Below are 19,969 nucleotides of genomic sequence, written 5' to 3' on the forward strand. Positions count from 1 at the left end.
CTGTTGAGACCTTAAGTCCTGCTGGCCTAGCAGATTTGGTTCCAGAGGTGGGAACATTCCTGTCAGGAGACACAAGAAAAATTCCACTGAACTGGAAGTACAGACTTCCTTCTGCTCACTTTGGGGTCCTAATGCCCTTTAACCAACAGGCTAAGAAAGGAGTAACACCATTAGGAGGGGTTATTGATCCATATTACCAAGGAGAAATTGGATTGTGTCTCCACAGTGGAGGTAAGAAGGATTATGTCTGGAGTGCAGGAGAGCCTTTAGGGCATCTCTTGGTGCTGTCTAGTCCTGTGATTAATGTCACAGGGAAACTACAACAGTCTAATCCAGGCAGGATGACAAAAGGCAGAGACCCTTCAGGAATGGACATGGACCACTCCTGTAGGAAAAAGAGCTGAGACCTGCTGAGGGGCTTGCTGAGGGTGGAGGAAATTCAGAATGGGTAGTAGAGGAGGGTAGTCATAAATACCAGCTGAGGTCATGTGACCAGTGCAGAAACGAGGATTATAATTGACAAGAGTGCTTCTGTCATATTTGTGAATATTGTATTTGTGTGGATATTTGTGTTCTCTTTCCTTAATTTCCTTATCATGTAATGTAACATCAATGGACATAATATCAGTGGCTATTATACTAAGGTTTGAGATACTAAGAAATGTCCCTCAAAGGACACTGCCACCTATTCTAAAATATACAGTGCATTCGTGGTTGTATGTGGATAGCTATATTGTGGTAGGCATAATTATGACCTGGCTATTTTCATTTGGAAATTAAGCATGGCAGAAGGAGATGTGATTGTGTGTCAAGCTGACAAGGGGTGAACTTGTGATAGCTATTTTTTGGTTATCAACTTTACTACACCTGGAATTAACTACAACCCAAGTCACCTGACACACCTGTGAAGGATTTTGGTTAACTGCATCATTTAGTTAACTGTGCTTTGCCTGTGTGCTCTGGCTCTCACTTCAATGGCAGCAGAGCCTAATTCTTTGGGATTCTGACATATATTGAAGACCAGTTGAGACATACAGCTTGTGGTCTGAACAACGACTGGGAACTTTCCACTGGGAGACAGCCATTGATGAACTAGCCAGACCACAGCCAGTAAGTCACTCTAATAAACCCAATACATATACATTCCATCTGTTATGATAAAAGCTTGAGGGGAACATTGGCAGATTCCATGGTGGGTGAGGTTGACTGAGATGGAGGGACAAACATGCCAGGCAGACAGAGCTTAGTGAGAAGTTTTATTAGGAAGGGGAGAGAAGGGGGAAGGGAAGAGAAAAGAGGTAAAGAAACACGGAGACCAGAGAGGATAGAAAAGTCCTGTCTGCCCCAGGGGAACAGCAGGAAAGAGAGTGGGCAGGGGTTTCTTTTAAAGGGGTCCTTTGCAACTGCATGAAGACCAGGGTATTGCCTGAGTGCATTCTGCCAGGTACACAGGAGCAGGCCAGCATAATGCCTGAATCCTTACACTATCAGCTCTGTTCCTCTAGAAAATCCCACTAACACAGTAACCAACAGCTGTCTAACTGGATGAAAGGCCTAATTCACAGGAAGGAAATCATGCCTGTTACTGGAGACATAGCCAACTACATGTGTCTAGGGAAGCAATGGATAAAGGAGGAGAACCTACAACTGCCACTTTAGTAAACCACCATAATACCTGATACTTGTCCTTATACCTACACAGAAGTGTATATTTTACCCCTCATTAAAGATTTGTTTCGCAGCAGTAGGAGACCATTACAGAAAGCCACAAGTGGTTAAAACTCAGAGGACACTGGTCATGGGTGCCCAGGCCCAGCTGATACAACTACAACACAATTCTTGTACTTACTACTCAGGAAACATGATAGAAGAGGAGGTGGAAAGACTACAGAGGCAGAGGACCAGAAAGTAGGCCATGAGATTGTGCCTTCTAAATCTCAACAACATGGCTTCCTAAACAAGACTGGAACAATTCCAACAACATCTGACATTCTAAGGTTATGGGTAAAATCTCACCCTCCACACCTAGAGGAAGATCTATGGGCAATTAACAACTGCACTCCATACAGAAGCAAGAGGAAGACTGGTCTTCTCTAGGGATGAGCCCCAACTGGCTCATCCCTAGAAACTTAAACATGAAAGCATTGTATTTGTTTCTATGTATGTGTAATAACAATGGTTTAAGAGAGAAAGCCAGCTGGGCAGTGGTGGCACACGCCTTTAATCCCAGCACTCAGGAGGCAGAGGCAGGCGGATCTTTGTTAATTCAAGACTAGTCTGGTCTACAAGAGCTAGTTCCAGGAAAGGCTCCAAAGCCACAGAGAAACCCTGTCTTGAAAAACCGAGAGAGACAGAACAGAGAGAAGGCCCTAGCTTTGAGGGTGGAGAGGATGGTCACATGGGAAAGGTATAAGGGGGTGGGGAGAAATGTTACTATATTTTAACTAAGAATACACAAAAATCTTTAATAACAAGAAAGTTTATGTGTATGCTTATATGCGCAGCACCTTTGTACACGTGGTCTCAAAGAACAGATCCCGGGAGCTGTTTACTGTTTACAGGTGACTGGTTTGTGAGCCACCTGGCTGCTGGTCTTCTGGACGAGCACTAAGTAGTCTTAACATCTCTCCATTTTACTGTTGCCTATTGCTGGAAGCTTTTATATGGTTCCCATTTTAAAAACATCTATTTCCATGTGGTATGCTTACGTGCGTGCTTCATCTGATATTTTTTGTTGTTGTTCCAGTGTTGAAGACATGTTAGGCAAGTACTTTACAGACTAAGCTACCTGAGGTCTTTTCAAGTCAAGGACTCTGGCCCATGTCTTCAAAGTCCAACCCAGTTTCTCAAATCGGCACAACTGACCTGTGCTCTGACACTCAACAAAATGTAATGCTTGGGGCTATTTCCAATCTTCATGGAAATACTCTCAAGATAATTTGTAAAGGGAAAAATATGGTTTGACAGAGTATAGAATGAGCAAGACATCTGAGCTAAAATGTGCGCTGACGTGAAATTATGCCTATCACGTCTGCAGGTCACTGGTTCCCTGGGAGTCCCACCAAAAGGTCCCTGGATCCCAAGTTATGAATCTCAGCGAGTGGAGGTAGGCAAAAGGAAAGGCTATGTCCAAATTGCAGTATTCAAGTTCAAAATCGTTTGTCAGAGTTGTGTTACATCAACTAGTGTACATTTAGGAATCTTCGCGTTAGTCTCAGTAAAATCTAACTTTCATTCTTACTGTAATGACGAAGAAACCAATGCTAGAATTCGTCTAACCCAACTGGGTCTCTGTCTTGCAAAAGTTGCATTTGTCGATTATTAAATGCTTGGGCGGGGCTAAGCTATTAAAAAAACACTGCTCTAGCAGCTATCCAGGTCTGGTTCCCAGCACCCACCTGGCGACAACTGTCTGCAACTCCACTTCCACGTGACCCAGTGCCCTCCTACGGCCTCAATGGACCTCGGACACGCGCACGTGGAGCAGACACCTATACAGGCAGAACAGCCATACACATTTGTTAAAGTTTTTCTTTCTTCCTTAAATTTAGCACAATAAGGGGGCGAACACATCTGGGTTGAAAACACTGGTCTGGGTTTCTCCAACACCCTCCTGCTAAATCTGAGGCGCCAGACGCTGGCGTCGTCGGCTTCCACACCTGTGTGAAGTCTCTGAGGTGCACGACGGAAGCCAGGTGTCTGTCTTTCTGTCAGGAAGGGAGGCGGACTTCCTCCGGAAGCAGCGTGGGGACGCAATACCAGTCACAGCACAACGCCACCGTCCAGGGCTCCGACTGGAGGACTCACTCGAAGGCGCCCGCTGCAAACGAGGCCGCCGAGGGACGGACGTCGGGCAGCACTCAGCCTGCCCCAACCCCGGCGCTCGCCGAGCGTGCGCAGGCGCGGTCCGAGCCTCACGTGCGCGCCAACGGGCCGCGCAGCCGCAGCGGAGGCCTCGCGCGCCGAGGGCGGGGCGTGGACTAGGCGGAGCCAGCACCCCCGGGCGCGCTGACGCAATGGCCCGCGGCGGAAGGGTGCGGGCGCGCATGCGCCGCCGGTGCTCGGACCATTGGGGGGGGAGAAAAAGGGCCGGGCCGCGCATGCGCACTGAGAGGCCCGGCGGTGGCGGCGGTGGCGGCGGCGGCGGCGGCGGCGGCAGCTGTGAGGGGGTTCCCGGAAGATGGTGCTGATTAAGGAATTGTGAGTGGGTCGGTGGGCTGGACGGAGGCTCCGGGACGCGGGCTGGGGGACGGTCGGTTGGCTCGGTGTGGGGGTCCGCTCCCGGGACGCTGCGAGCCCCTGACCGGAGCCCCGAGGCCCTGGGCGGAGACGCCGCCCTCCGTAGTCCGCGCCCGGCTCGGCGGCTCGGCCGGAGCTCCCGTGGGAGCCGGGAGTGGACCTGACCCCTGGAACGTCCCCCTGCCGTCGATCGCTGGCCCCCGCACCTCCGAGATGAGGCGACGCTGGCCCCACCTGCTTCACCGGGGTCCGATGCGGCGTTAAACACATGGTGTGGCCGATGAAGACGTCCCCGGGTGCATCGGACCGGCCCCGGGATTTTGTTGAAAAGTTGTGGCTTCTCCCCTCCCACCCCCCGACACTCTTTAGAGCCGTGAACATGACAGGAAACTGTGGTGGCAGGGAACGTTCGGCTGTCACACCTGAATCAGGGTTCCTTGTGCAATTCGGGATTTCAAGTGTGACCCATTTTGTTGTTGCTCTTCTCCCGCACCCCTACTTTCATTTCAAATTCTTCCTTTTTCCCCCGCTAAGGGCCCTAATTTAGCTATGTAGACAGCTTGTCTGTATTGATGTCAATCGTGTTTAAAACAAAAAGTCACTAACACAGTGCCTTTACTTAACACTACCCAGATTCTATTTTCTGCTCGTACCTAAATTTTCTCTTGCCCTTCCCAGGATCACAAGGCACCCTTGCTGTTCCTTTGTTGCTCTGCATATAGTCTTCACTCAGGGCCGGTCAGTTTCCTTCGCTTTCTGCTCCCTTTCCCTCAAATCAGCAGCTCACCTTCTTGGAGTTTAATTGTTTTCTTTCTCTGTGTTCTCTCCGCATTGCACGGTATACTCACTGATACCTCCAGCTCTTAGAAACAGTCTTTAGTACTTGGAAGATATTCATGAAACACTTGGTAGTTTTTTAAGATTTATTTTTATGTGTGTGAGTGTTTGCCTGCATGTGTGTCTATGCACCGCATTTGTTCAGAGGTAAGAAGAGGTCGTTGAGAAGGGGGTATGAGCCACCGTGTCGGTGCTGGAAACTGAACTCAGATACTCCGAATGAGCAGCAAACCCTCTTAGCCAATGAGCCATCTCTCCAGTCCCTTAGCAAACATTTGTCAATGACTTGATGACAAATTACTTTTTGGGGAAAAAAATTGTGTGTTGTGTGTGTGTGTGTACAGGAAGGTGCCACAGCATGTTTTTGGAGATCAGGGGACAACTTGGAAGGAGTCAGCTCCCATTAGAGTCTTGCCACTGGAACTCAGGCTGTACTGGGAGGCAAGTGCCTTTTCTTGCTGAACCATCTCTGGCCGGAAAAATTACTACTTTTTGTTAGTGATGGGAACCTGAAGAAAAGCCATACTTTTGCATTCTGCATAGAGCAAAGATTTGCATTAAAGCATATTCATAGTATTGAACTTTGAGCTTGTATGAAAACTTTCTTCCAAGTAATTTAAACAGTGCATCTTACAAGCATCGCCTCATTTATTCTGGTGTTGGATATTAATGACAGAAGGATTTCAGACAGAAATTATCTTGCCCCAAGCCACATAGCAGGAGAGATGTAGCACTGATTGCAACGTGGGCTGTTTTCAATGTATTAGTTACTTGTTTTCAAAATGAGAAGTAACTGTTGGGTTAATTCTTTGACAGTTTGGTGAGTGGTCTGCAGGCAGAGTCCCAAGTGGGAAGTTATACGCTAATCATTTAGACGGTGCGTCTGTCTCTCTGTCTGAGTACAGATGCCCATAGAGGCCAGAGGCATTGGATCCAGGTAGAGCTGGAGTTAGAGGTGGTTGTTAGTCGCCTGATGTGGTCCTGTAATGAACTCAGGCCCTCTGCAAGAGCAGTCACTGAGCCATCTCTTCAGCCCCATCTTGCAAACCTTTAATTTGTAAACATTTAAAGCACTAGGTAGTCAGGGCTACGTATTAAGACCCTGTCTCAGACAAAATAAGACAGGAAACGGCTTTCTAGGAAGACCGGTCCCTTCAGTTACCAAGCAATGGATGAAGTTGCCAAAAAGTCTTGGTTTTAAAGCATTTGTCACTGGTTCTGTTTGGAAAAAAACTTCCTCCCATCAGTCTTTTCCTCTCTAGAGTGCTACGTCTTGGTTTAATAACAATAACTCTTGAAGAGCCCCTCAGAAGACCTCCTTACCTTATCCTCCATGTCCCCAGCCAACCACAGATGATCTCTGGAGATCAGACATAGCCATGTCTCTCTTGGGAAAATCATCCAGCATTTCCATTACTTCATTAATGAACTTAATACTCCATCCTATGTCACAGGCCCTGAAAAATGAATCCCATCCTCTCTCTCGTTCCCCTTTCTCTAGTTTGTGTCCTGTGTCTCAAGACAGCAAGTTAGTGAGCACTGCAGGGCGAGCCGTGGGTGCTTGTTTACGGAGGAGGGACTTAACAGCAAGTTTGTTTTCCACCAAGGGGCAGAAGTTTGGGGTTTTCCAGACTTTTGGGCATTTGTGGTTTTCAGATTACTGTTAACACAGGGAGACAGTGACCTGTAGTGGCTGGAGGAAATAAGAGGAAATCTGTCTTGTAGAAATAAGGGATCTCCTAGTCAAAACTCTGAAGGTAAAAAGTTGTTGTACACTTTGAGTCATCTTGTACTGCGTTGTGGTAAAACTGTAAAGAAAACCTTTGTGATGTCTAGTAGCACATACCTGGACAGGATCGAACTCAGATTCACCTTACACTTGGCCCTGCCTTGGGAGAGGGAATGGCATTTGTAAGGTGTGAGGCCATCTCCTCAACAGAAGTTTCTGCTTGTTCCAAAGCCACCTTCACTTAACTTTTGTCTCACTAAACTTGAACAATTAATTAGGTTGTGGGCAGACTTTTCTGGAAACATTCATTCATGGACTTGAAAGCATATCTGTATCAAAAATAAAATACGCACAGGGTTAGAGCACTGTGGCTAAGCACTGGCTGTCCTCTCAGAAGATGGTGGGTGGCTTGTGACTCCTGTGCCGGGTGACCCCATGCCCTCTTCTGGCTTTTGCAGGTGCTCTCTCGTACACATAAACATAACCCTTTAAAATGCACAGCACGTGTGTGGTGAATTGAATCTGTACTAAACATGCACGAGAGTGTCCTAACAGAGAATCTACAGACAATACCTCTACATCTGGGGTCCTGTGGCAGTGAGGCAGGAAGCCCTCCCAAGTTGAACAATGGCGGTCTTAGTCTTGGAGTTGAGACCCTTAGGGTCCTAGGCTTATAAACACCCTCTCCATAAATGACATTCTTGTCTCCTGTAGAGTTTCAATCCAGGCAGTGGTGGTGGCACACGCCTTTAATCCCAGCACTGAGGAGGCAGAGGCGGTTGGATCTCTGAGTTTGAGGCCAGCCTGGTCTACAGAGTGAGTTCCAGGACAGCCAGGGTCACATAGAGAAACCCCAGCTTGAAAAAAGCCAAAGGGAAAAAAAAATGTTGAAATTTTTAAATTGAATCTAGAGATCTGTGTTTTAAAGACATATTAATATGTAACATATTCTTTCCTTTTTCTTTTTAGTCGTGTGGTTTTGCCGTGTTCTGTTCAGGAGGTAAGGTTGTGGGTTTTGTTTTTGCTTTTTGGTTCTGAGCATCCTATTGTTATGATTTACTGATATGTTTACCTGTGCTGTTTTTGTAATATGCATTTGCTTTTGTCTCCCCTTTTGGTGCAGTCCTGGGATCTGGACCCAGGTCCTCAAGCAGTCTACCAATGAGCTATGTCCTCTGCCTTCATACAAAATGAATCAGGGGTTACGGATAGTTGTAAATAAACTTGTATTGTCCCATTTGGGAAAATCTGTAGGAAATAGTTTAGCGGGCGTAGAAATCCTTTTCAGCACTGTCCCAGAAAAATGAGGTTGCAGGCTCAGTTTAACCGCCTCCTCCTTGAGGGAGCCTGCTGCCGAGAGAAGAGGTGGCCTCCTTTACTACCGGACACGCGTCTTTCCACAGACCTCGCTTTTCTGACGGTAGCTCTGCCTGCCAACTTCACCATCCCCCAAGATGATCTTCTGTTCCACTGTAACAGGTCACAGAGTTAAACATTCCCAGCACATCCGTTTGTGCTAATATGCTGTGATCTCATGACCTTTCACAGCTGGCCTCATTGCAACATGCGCCATAGTCATGGCTCTGCACTGAAGTGGTATTCCAGAGGTGATCGTACCAGTCAGTCAACATAGAGATGATGGTCGTGATCCTAGGGTGGGAGACCTCCACCCTGCAGAACAGCTAGCTACCTGTCAGACAGAGCAGAGAGGCTCGCCCCCCCACCCAGGGCCTCCTCAGCTGACAGTAGATCCAAAGCAGAGAGCTGGAAGCTGGACTAAACAAACCGATAAGCTAAGAAGTGACAGGTGACAGGAGGCAGGAAAAAGCAGAGCTGAGGGAAAGTAGTGGGTCTCCTTCCATCTGCACTCGGCACAGCTGAGGTGACTGAGGGGACTGGGGTTTCACCACATTGCGCAGAGCACTGGGTGCATCGGGCCTTGCTCTGTTTGTCCAATTGATTAATTGAGCTCAGGGGTGGAAGGTTTTTGTAGGGTGTTTTTTTTTTTTTTTTTTTTTTTTTTTGAGGTGGGGTAGCCATTTGAAACAACTTGTTGAAATCTGGAGTCTTGACATTGTCACCCCAGATATTTTCAGCTTTTTGCTATACTCAGATTTAACAAGACAGCCCCTTCCCCACGCCCAACTCCCCCCTGCCTCTCAGAGTCTGAGCTATTCTGTTTTGGTTTTTCGAGACAGGGTTTCTCTTGTTTAGCCCTGCCTGTCCTGGAACTCACTCTGTAGACTAGGCTGGCCTCAAATGCAGGGATCTAACTGTCTATGTCTCCTGAGTTCTGGGATTAAAGGTGTGGGCCACCAGACCTGATCCTGAGTTGTTTTTCAGATAATACCAATGAGAAAACCTAGCAGCATGCCTGGAGTTATCAATTCATTAACTTTACTTCTTCATGCACTTTTGCTATACAAAATTTGTCCTGTTTTAAATCCTCTTTGAAATCTGACATGTTGAAAGTAGGCTTTGAAGGACATAAGGAGTGTGACATTAGCATTAGACTAACCCAAGCAATATGTCAGAAAATGGAGGAAACAGCCTCCCCTGCAGTCCAGATTCTTTTTGTTTGTTTTGGTTTTTCAAGACAGGGTTTCTCTGTGTGGCAGCCTTCGATGACCTGGACCTCTTTGTAAACCTGGCTGGCCTGAAACTCACAGAGATCAGACTGCCTCAGCCTTCCAAGTGCTGGGAATTAAAGGTGTGGCCTACCACGCCCAGCTCAGCACAGAATCTTAAGTAAATCCTTGGGAGCACCTAAGGAATTTCTTGAGTTCTGGCCTTTCAGGCCCTTTCAAATCAAACTGAGTAATTTAGGGTGGGGGCAGGGCTATTAAGTTGGCCAGCTCAACCCTGCACCCCCATGAGCACTTTGCCAGGGAGTATTTCTTGGGTGTTTGCTGATCCCTTTATTCTCAAAAGTGTAATCTCAGCTTTGAATTATGAGTTCTTAGAGGTAAAATTTGTGCCTTTTCTTTAAAGTGAATAAGAAAAATGCCACTTCAAGCTGTCTTAATCAAATTTGGAGAGATTGGCAGTAGCCCCATGGTTTGGTCCCTGGGACAAGTGAGGTCTCAAGAGCCTCACTGAGTTTTGCCCCTGATGGTGGCTGTCCGTGCAGTCTAATACCGCTAACTCAAGGGAACAACTGCCCTGCCTGCTTCTGAGAGCGCTGGCTGGCTGCGAACTAGGAATGACTGGGCACACCCGCCTTTCATGCTGATGCTTACATGCATATATACCCAGAACGTTTGTGCTTATGGGAGAATTTTGTTGAAAAGCTGTCATCTTGCATGCCCAGCACTGGCACTTGCTTTGTCAGTCACAGAAGAGGCCCCAGAGCTGTGTTCATTACTGAGAATGGAGCGTTAGGTGGTCGCTCAGCCTTAAGGTTACACTCCTAAGACGTGAGAGGAGTAAAAATGTTCTTTCCACAGGGTGCAGATTCATGGTTCTAAAGTCGAGCTAAGTGCTGGCATTTTCTTGATGCATGTTATTATATAAGTAAAATGTTAGTAACTATTTTGACTGTGAACAATGGAAATGATGCAGTCATCTGGCATTTGTTGCTTGAGTTCTGTTTTCATGTAGAACACGTACTGAGTGGTTTGCATAGACTTTTCTGTATTGACTTTATTAAAGTTTTATCATAGGAAAGTTCGGCAGCTTTTAATGACTTAGTAAAACTCTGCTCTTTGGAATTCCAGTATCAGGTTGGACAGCTTTACTCTGTTGCAGAAGCGAGTAAGAATGAAACTGGTGGTGGAGAAGGAATCGAAGTCTTGAAGAACGAACCTTATGAGAAGGATGGAGAGAAGGGACAGTACACCCACAAAATTTACCACCTGAAGAGGCAAGTGGGGTTTCCGCCTGTGATCTGCGGTTCTTACCTGGCCCCTTATGAGGAGGCCTGCTCAGCTGTAATGTGCGGGGACCACGTGTTGTGCTTCAGTCTATTGTGGGCCCCCTCGTGTTTATACTCAGTTATACAAGTGATAGGTCTGCGTGTAACAACAGTTCAAACGGTAGGGAGGACTGTAAAAGTACACGCTCATCCTCAACCTGAAGAGAGGTGGCTGGCAGTCAGGACCACTGGCTGCTCTTAGTTATCATGGAGGACCCTGGCCTGGTTCTCAGAACCCACATGGTGGCTCACAGCCATCCAACACTTCAGTTCCAGGAGATCCAGCACCATGGGTATCAGGTACACGTGTAGTTCACATACACACATGCAGGCAAACCATCCATATATGTAAGGTAAAAATACATAATTCATCTTCACTCCTTGCCATCAATGTCTGTAAAACCAGAAACACTTAAAAAACACTTATCCTGGTTCATCCATGTTTTGTCTGATATCTATAGGAGTCTTTTTTTGGTTTTTGTTTTTTTTTTTTTTAAATGTGTATGGGTGTGTAGGTTCTGGAGCAAGTGTGTGTGCCAGTGTTTAGTTCAGTATTACACTCAGGGATGATGACCCCATTGAGATAGTGTGTGTGTGTGTGTGTGTGTGTGTGTGTGTGTGTGTGTGAGAGAGAGAGAGAGAGAACCAGGAACTCACCAGTTCCAGTAGGACTGATTGTCACTGGGATTGTGGGTATAGGCCAGTGTGCCCCAGCATATTGACGTGCTTGGGGGGTTGGTGTCAGGTTCTTGTACCTGTAAGACCTGTAAATCCCCCAGCCCCTGTGTGAGTCTTCTTAAGGCCAAGTAAACTACCCTGGTGTGGGCCCAGCATAGTTTATTTACCCACATTTTAGGTAATTTGTAATTTAGTATGTTTTAGCATACTTTATTCTGGTTGTCTTGGATGCTATACCTTTCAGGACAAATAAGGGTCTGCTGGAAAGCCATGACAGTTTAAATTGTCCTCCAAAGTTCGTATACTAATCTTGAATATTTTTCTGCTTGGAATTTTTGCTAGTTTCCTTCTGTGATTCTTCATGAGTGTGTTTGGATGTGTGGTGTGTGTGGGGGGGGTGTCTGTGTGATGGTGGTTTTGCCTTTGATTTATTAAGTTCTTTTGTGCGTGGAGTCTTATCCTTACCTTTTCCTTTAGGTACTTTACAATAGGAAATGCATACCCGAGAGTAGAGGTGGCTGTGGGTCCTTTTGCAGACCACCTCCCTGTCCTCTCGCCTCGGTTTTCTTCTCTGTACATTCAAGTAAATCTTACTTGAATTTGTAGATGAGCTTAGGTGATTAAGTTTAAATTTTTAACATCATTTTCCTTTATAGTTATATTTTCGTGCATGCGTGCATGCATGCTTGACAAGAGTGGAGTTGCCTTGTGGAGGAGACCAGAGGAGGGTTGCAGGGTATAGTGATCCACTAGACATATGTGCTGGAAACTGCACTCTGGCAAGTGCTCTCTCTCAACCACTGAGCCATTTCTGCAGCCTCTCTTTCACTATAATTTTTGATTCATCTATTAATTCAGTTCTATGAAGAACTAGAACTTCCTTATTGAAAGCACTGGACTCTTTCTGTGAGTGCTAAAATAAGCCAAAGGGTTTAATGTGTAAAAATTTATATTGATCTGTGATATCATTATATAGATTACTATTCCAAAAGTGATAACATGAGCTTGTTCCATTGCTATGACAAAATCCCTTATCAAAAACAACTAGACAAGGAAAGGGTTCATTTGGCTTACAAGGCTCAGTACATCATTGAGGCGAGCCAAGGCAGGAACTAGAACAGAGACCATGGAGGAGTACCAGCCTGCCCCTGTGGCTTGCTCAGACTTCATTCTTTAGCACCCAGACCACCTACCCACCCAGGGGTGGCATGTACCCACAGTGGGCTGGAGGCCCTCCCTCATCAATCGTTAATCAAGAAGACGACGCCCTACACCCTTACAGGCTTGCCTGCAGGCAATCTGGTGGAAGGAAGCCTTTTCTCAGAAAAGCTCTTCCCAGTTGACTAGCTTGTGTCAAGTTGACAGAAAACCAATCAGGACACATCTTGAAATAAAGGTGTACTGTCTTTTGTTTGAAACCTAAAGGTTTGGATATTAGAAAAGTGGTACCTTATTATGTAGAAAAGGTCTATTACTGGACCATTAGGTATTCATACAGTGTTCCATGTTTTTAAAACCTAATCAGATAAAAAGCCTAGAAAGTCATTAAAGTGTTAGGAATGTTTATCACTTCCTGCTGAGATATGGGTGATTTCATTTTTATGGGAGAGAAGACTATTAAATACCATTTTTGAAACATCTGATTTAGGTAACTCTCCAGCCATAAATAATGGCTCTTAGTTGAAGAGAGCTATAAATATGGTCACTGTGAGTGATGTTATCGCTCCAGAGCTTGTTTGGGCATGATAGAACTTCAGGCTTGGTAGTACAGGGTCTCCGGAGGCTGCCTTCCCCTATTCTTGGTCTCCTGGATCAGCATTTTCATTACTGAAGGAACCAGAGTCATTCCACAGCACCTTTTCTGTGTACCAGTTATGAGTTTTGTACCAGGAGACACAGGAATACACACTTGCCCCAGGACCGCCAAAATATAAAACATACCCAGAAAGGAAGAAAGAGCAGTAACCCCTTATGTAGCTAAACTTAGTTGTTTTTCAGCATTATCTTGATACACGATTATTTGGGGAATTGAAACGAACTGTTTAGTGCTACTTAGCTCATCAGATTTAGAATGTGATAGCATTTTTTGATAGAAACAAAAATGATTGTGCAGCTGAAAACATATACAATATCTTTCTCCTCACAGCAAAGTTCCTGCATTTGTAAGGATGATTGCTCCTGAGGGCTCCTTGGTGTTTCACGAGAAAGCCTGGAATGCTTACCCCTACTGTAGAACAAGTAAGCTGGTCCCCACAGCACTGCACCCTGCTGCCCTTATGAGCACCCCAGTCTCGAGGGTTAGACCAAGCAAAGCCACCTCTGGGGTCACAGGCAGTCACTGCTTCAGTGCTTGGGTGATAGCCAGGGAGCCACTGGTTTCACCTCCTCAGACCTGTGTTGTACCCCTCAGTTCATTCCCAGACGACAGCCATACGTAAGTCCTGCTGACTGCTGCCTTTGGGGTGGACAAGTAAACACGGAAACCGTAGAGGTTGTGTGCACCCAGAGATGCCTTTTGATGCTCCAGCGGCACTCTCGAGGGATTGGCTTTCCAAACCAGCTTCATGAATGATGCTACACTTTTGTGATAGTCTTATTAGCATTATTTTAAATTAAGATAGATTATTCTTCATATTGCCTTTGAACTCCGTAGTCTTAATTGAGCGTCTGTTGGTGTCACTTACGTAGAGACCATTTTGAAGCCGTAAGCTAAGTGTTATGTGTTTGGGATAGCTTAGTTAGTCCGCCCGACATAAATATGGGGACAGGCTGTTTTGACTCCCATCTAATTGAAGCTTTTCCTGTTTTTGCTGCCCTCGTCGCCTCTCTGCCTCAGTTGTAACGGTGAGTAGCACATGCTGTTCTTCAGTCTTCATTTTTTTGTACCCTGATGATTCCCAGCTGCTACTGGCTATTTGCTTGAGCTCCCATTGCATCGTGGCCCGTCCTGTGTCCTCCCCCTGCCTCACATGCCCCAGGCTTGCTTCACGCTCCTCAATGGTTCTCTGCTTTTGCTGCTTTGAATGTCCGAATTGCTCAGCAGGCCTCCTGGCCTTCTCTCTGCCCCCGTGTTGCATGACAAGTGGGAGTGCTTGCATTATGTAAAAGCATCATTTGCTGGACCCAACAAGCCTCTCAAAATGGGGAGCTGGAGATTCAGCTTGGCCGTTAAGAGATTGGGTTGCTCTTCCTGAGGACCCAGGTTCAGTTCCTCGCACCCAGGGGATCTGATGCCCTTCTTGTGACCTCTGCAGGTACCAGACGCACATGTGGCCCACATACATAGATGTAGGCAAAACACTCATACACATAAAAATAAATAAATCTAGAATAAATGGGGAGTCCATGGCTCTGGCTTTGGAAAGAGATCCAAAGCATCCACTGGGGTGCTGTGTGGGGAAGGACTCCCGCGGAACTGGGAAGGGTGCATCACTTTTTTGTTGTATTCTCTGCAGAATGAATATATGAAAGATGACTTCTTCATCAAAATCGAAACATGGCACAAACCTGACTTAGGAACATTAGAGAATGTAAGTTTCCACTCTACACTAACAGTGTCGGGGCATGGCTGCTTCCCCGAGTGCTTGGTCCTCATGCTCAGGGCCCTGGGTTTGGTTACCAGCACAGTCAGGGCGGTACCGGCTCTGCAATTACTTGAGTGAGGAAGGCTGTGGGAATGGGAATTACTGGAAACACGCTGTGTCATTGGGGTGGGTGAGCAAGCCAGACACAAAGGGGCTTCTTCTATCAGTCCCTGCCTTGATGCAGAGTGGACTCTCCCAAGATTGCTATTCTGACTGGCAACTCCCTCACTTGGAGCAAGGAGAACATGCTTGACAGTGCTCACAGATGATGCCATGGCTGGTTCTCACCTGGTGGTTTTGGATGTTTTCCCTCTGCTCACCAGAGCAGTTCTTAGCAGAATTGATTACTCTGCTGGTTACGCCCACTTCGCTTTTCTGGGCCACGGGCTGATGTCAGAGACATGGCGTGGCCAGAGGGCAGGAGAGAGGAGGTGCTTGGTTTGCAAAGATGTTGACAAGCTCCTGACAGACTTTATAAGTACTGTAAGGAACATTCATACCTGAGCTTCAAGGACACCTGGCGGGATGCTGGAAGGTAGCCGCCAAGGCTTGCTCAGGAGCTGGGCAAGGCATCTGGCAGGCCCTGATGACCTTGGCCCCGTGGGTCTCAGAAAGTGTCTGTAGCTCTGGAGCATTGGCATCCAGAAGTCATTAGAAATGTGAGTGCTCAGGCCATTAGCGCCTGCCTGCCTTCCAGCGCCCACACATGGAGGAGCGTGAGTTAGTGGGAGAGCCGAGTAGTAGTCCTAACTGCTGTGGCCATGCGGTTCCATTTTTGGTGCTCTTCATAGAACTTATATTTTAATTTGTGTACTTGTCCATTGATCGTGTGACAACCTATTTTTGATTGAATTTCCCTAATATGTAGCGATTGTTTCATACTCTGTGACTTACCCTGCCTTTGCCAGCTTTCACCTGGGCTTAACTGTCGTTTTAAAACAGTTCACAAGGTTTGAGAAATGATTGAATAAGAATTGTCAATAAGTGCACAAACTAAAAACAAGCTGTGGGATAGTTAGATTATTCTCTTTTTTAAAAATGATTTGTTTTTGTTTGTTTGGTTGGTCCTTTGGTGGGGGTGGGTACACATGGGTGCATGTGCCAGAGGAGGTCACAAGATCCCAAGTCCCTTGCTGCTGGAGTTTGCAGGCAGTTGTGATCCAACCAAATGGGTGCTGGGAACCGAACTCCGACCCTATACAAGAGCAGTTTGTGCTTCTAACCACCAAGCTATCTCTCTAGCCCAGGGGTTCTCAGCCTCTGGGTTGAGACCTGCCCTCAAGGTTGAAAGACCCTTTCACAGGGTTTTGATAAGACTGTTAGAGAGCATAGAATCTTAACATTACGATTCGTAACAGTAGCAAAATTACAGCTATGAAGTAGCAGCCAAAATGATTTTATGGTTGGGGTCACCACAACACGAGGAACTGTATTAAAGGGTTGAAGCATTGAAAACCACTGCTCTGGCCCCGAGAGCAGCTTGTTGAAGTGCATTTGTCATGTTTACCTTTGCCAGCATAGAATTTAAGAGTTCCGAGCACTATGCTTATAACTCTTGGATTAAACAGGCAAGATACATTCTGTTACACAAATCACTTGTTAGTGTACTATAAAATAGCCCTGGCAGATTTCTCATGGGGAAGTGATACATAGAGTAAAAGCTGTCCAGATCTCAAGATTACCAGCTGCTGCCTACTGAAATAGTAACTTCATCCCTGTACTGTATCCTGAGGTACTCACACTAAGATGACATGTAGAAATGTAGCACTTTTACTGAAAAAAGAACACACTAAAGGTTTCTGTTTCTCACAGGTTCATGGCTTAGATCCAAACACGTGGAAAACTGTTGAAATTGTACACATAGACATTGCAGACAGAAGTCAAGTCGAACCAGCAGTGAGTACTACCTGATGGCATCTTGATGCGTTCCCTTCACATCTCACTGAGTTATTTTCTGTCTTTTGCATATTCTGCATTTCTATACTGAAATGATCCTGGTGCCCAGGTCTGGTCTGAGCACCAGGGACCCTGGAAGAAGAAAGAGGTCATTTTCTTTGCTATAGGCAGGCCCCTTTAAGAAAGGGAAGTGCGCTTCCCATATGTCGGGGAGTGTTTATTCAAGAAACATTTCCAAAAGTACTGTTTTCTGCTTTAGAGTCACACAGGTCTCCTGTACCTTTATACTAAGAAAGCAAAGGTTTTCTTTATGTAAGTTTTCATTAGCTCAGTTAAGGCTAGTCTTGCTAGAAACATTTGATGTATGACCTTTTAACCAGCTAGCATGCTATTTTGATTTTGTTTTTTAAAAACTTCTTAAGTTTTGTATGTGTGTTTAATGCAATTGCACGGCACACATGGAGGTCACAGGACAACTTTCCTGAGATGGCTGTCTCCTCACACCTTCACATGTGTTGTCAGTGGGGTCAAACGCAGGTCATCAGGCTTGAGTGGCAAGGACCTTTACCCACTGAGCCACCGTGCTAGCTCCATTTTGGTTCTTACTAAATGTAAGTACCTGCACCTGCCTCTTCTGACTTAATCTCCCCTGCCGTGCCAGGTGAAGACTTCATTCGTTCTGGTTTCCTGAGGGGTAAATACTAACTCAGGCAATAGTATGCAAGTACTGTATTGATCGGCAGGTGCAACTGTGCACATTTTATAGATCATCGTCTTCTTCTCTGCTGGTACTTCCCTGGTATGGTTTGTTCATGGACAGGGCATAGTGTTCCCTACCATTTCTGTCTCTGAATTTGAGCACTGTTTATTGTGAGCTCAACAGAACAGAAATAACTCAGACACAAACTGTCCGATTCTCTGGTAAATCTTCTATCACAAAGGTCTCTGCCCTTTAACAGAAACACCTGGGGTTGAAGATGATAAGGACTAGACTGGACACCACTCTTTTAGGGCCCCTCCTTGCTTAGAAACGTCATTGTTGGACTGGGGAGATGGTTTAGTGAGTATGGTCCTAGTGACAGAGTGATACTTGATATTGACCTCTGACCTCTGCACATGCACACACACACCATCACACACCAATAGAAAAAAATAGATTGGGAAACCAAGTAGTGGGGGTGATCCTGGGTTTTGTTTGAAATTATGTAAAGGAAACTTTAAATCTGTTTAAGTGGGGAGTCATCATTCTATGGGTGTCTGCTCTTTTTGTTGGGGCGTCTTCTGGCTGTTAACTTGCTAGAAGTATCTAGGACGAAAGAGGCAGTCAGTCAGCAGGTTGGCTGGGTACCTAGTGTATCTGGTCACAGACAAGATGGAAGAGCAGCACGGCAGGCCAGGATTGGTGCTCTGGGAACCGCATTAATACACTGGCGACTGAGTGATGTTGGGCAGCAGAGTAGAATGGCGACACCAGCCAAACCTGGGCCTTATGGCTCCGTAGAGTATAGGACACTCCCGGCTCTGCTGGCAGCTGGGGCTTTTTGTTCTTGTCCTGAGAGTGTGGCCACGGCAGCAGCCTTCTGTGCTACCGAGCAGCTGAGAAGACCCTGTATTTGCAAAGGCTACGCAGGTGGTTCTGTGGGGATGGTGTTTGGGCGGATGGTAATGGAAAGAACGGATTGGACCTGGGCATTGTGATTTGGTAGGGATGGTTGTGGCCAAGAGCACATACTCTGAAAACAGGTTTTAGATTCAGATTCTGAGGCTCTGCCATCTGCTGCCTTTCTGATCTTGGACAAACTCTCAAGACCTCTGTGTGCACAGCTATTTAATCTTGTGCAAAACAAAGCTGACATGTCACACAGCACTAAATAGGGGACCCAGCAGCAGCTAGGTTAGCATGTGCAGGCCTCGCTGTCGTCGCTGCTGTCATAAACAGCTGCACTGTGCAGGTGTCTGCCCCTGTCACAGGACACTGTATGTGAGTGCTCACCTGGAATGTTTTGTTTTACTGTGTGTCTGTGTGCATGTGCAAAGATTTATTTTTCATTTATGTATATGTGTATGCGTGTATTCACACATGTGCATGTGGGTGCCTTGGAAGGCCAGAAGAGGCTCTTGGGTCCTCTGGATCTGGAGTTACAGTGTGTGAGCTGCCTGGTGTGGGAGATTCTGGTCTTCTGCAAGAGAAGCGAGCACTTTTTAACTGCCCTGCCCAATTTTCTGTGGTTTTGCTTTCTAGGGTTCATAACTCCTCTTTGCAAACCTACCCTTTAGATATGAGTAAATGCAAACTTGAAGTATATTGATTTTGTAGTACTATTTTTTGTTGTTGTTGTTGTGATAAAATGCACACAGCATAAAAGTTAACCTTTGAATCAATCCTCTAAAACTGTACAATGCAGTGTCATATTGTGTGTGTATTCATAGTTGTACAGCCATCACTGTCTAGTTCTGGGATACTTTTGTTACCCCAGTCACCAGTCTCTCTAGCCCCCACTCCTTAACCCCAGCTTTTTGTGACCACTGGGGTTTGCCTGGTGGGTGTTTCCTGCAGCACATGGCCTGCTGGGACTGGGTGCTGCTTAGGCTGCTTAGGTACTGTGCGTGGTTTCAAGTTTTATTTGTAATGTAGCATATGCCGGTGCTCACCTCTTTACGCTTGATAGTACCACACTGGGTGACACCACATTCTGCTCAAGCTTGCATCAGGGTTGGCTATTGTGGCTGCTCTGATGGCATCACAGTGGGCATTAGGGTCTGAACACTTCCTGGTTGTGCTGCAAGCTCATCTTTTCACCTCACAGCAAGCTCACAACAAAACAGACTTTAAAGTGATTGAGTTTATTTTCTTCCCGCTGTTCACTTCATAAGAAATGAAACAAATGCCCCGGCAGTTTTGAGAAAATAGGTAGCCAAGGCCTGTCAGACTCAGGACAAATGGGAAGTAGTTGAGAGTGGGGAAACAAGAACTTGAAAGGAAGCTTGAGTCTTTTCACTCCATCTGGTGGGATTCTCTTGTCACTGCAGGAGGGTTTGGTCCAAACATTTCTGCCCAGAGTGACCTCTGCTTGCTTTAGGGCTCCCCCTCTG

The 19,969-nt window shown here is 46.2% G+C and overlaps 1 protein-coding gene across 2 annotated transcripts in view; it reads left to right on the forward strand.

Moving 5' to 3' along the window:
* The first annotated feature begins 4,068 nt into the window (after nucleotides 1–4,068).
* Pitpnb (phosphatidylinositol transfer protein beta) overlaps nucleotides 4,069–19,969 on the forward strand; it is a 41,753-nt gene continuing 25,852 nt past the window's right edge. For both annotated transcript variants that reach the window (XM_051176423.1, XM_051176421.1), the window contains exons 1-6: nucleotides 4,069–4,200; nucleotides 7,775–7,805; nucleotides 10,522–10,667; nucleotides 13,543–13,642; nucleotides 14,852–14,926; nucleotides 16,793–16,876. In XM_051176423.1, the coding sequence (XP_051032380.1) occupies nucleotides 4,181–4,200; nucleotides 7,775–7,805; nucleotides 10,522–10,667; nucleotides 13,543–13,642; nucleotides 14,852–14,926; nucleotides 16,793–16,876 (456 nt within the window). In that variant the 5' untranslated portion in view covers nucleotides 4,069–4,180. The remainder of the gene's footprint in view (nucleotides 4,201–7,774; nucleotides 7,806–10,521; nucleotides 10,668–13,542; nucleotides 13,643–14,851; nucleotides 14,927–16,792; nucleotides 16,877–19,969) is intronic.

This window comes from Phodopus roborovskii, unplaced genomic scaffold (assembly GCF_943737965.1).
Source record: "Phodopus roborovskii unplaced genomic scaffold, PHOROB, whole genome shotgun sequence".
Taxonomy (NCBI): Eukaryota; Metazoa; Chordata; class Mammalia; order Rodentia; family Cricetidae; genus Phodopus; species Phodopus roborovskii.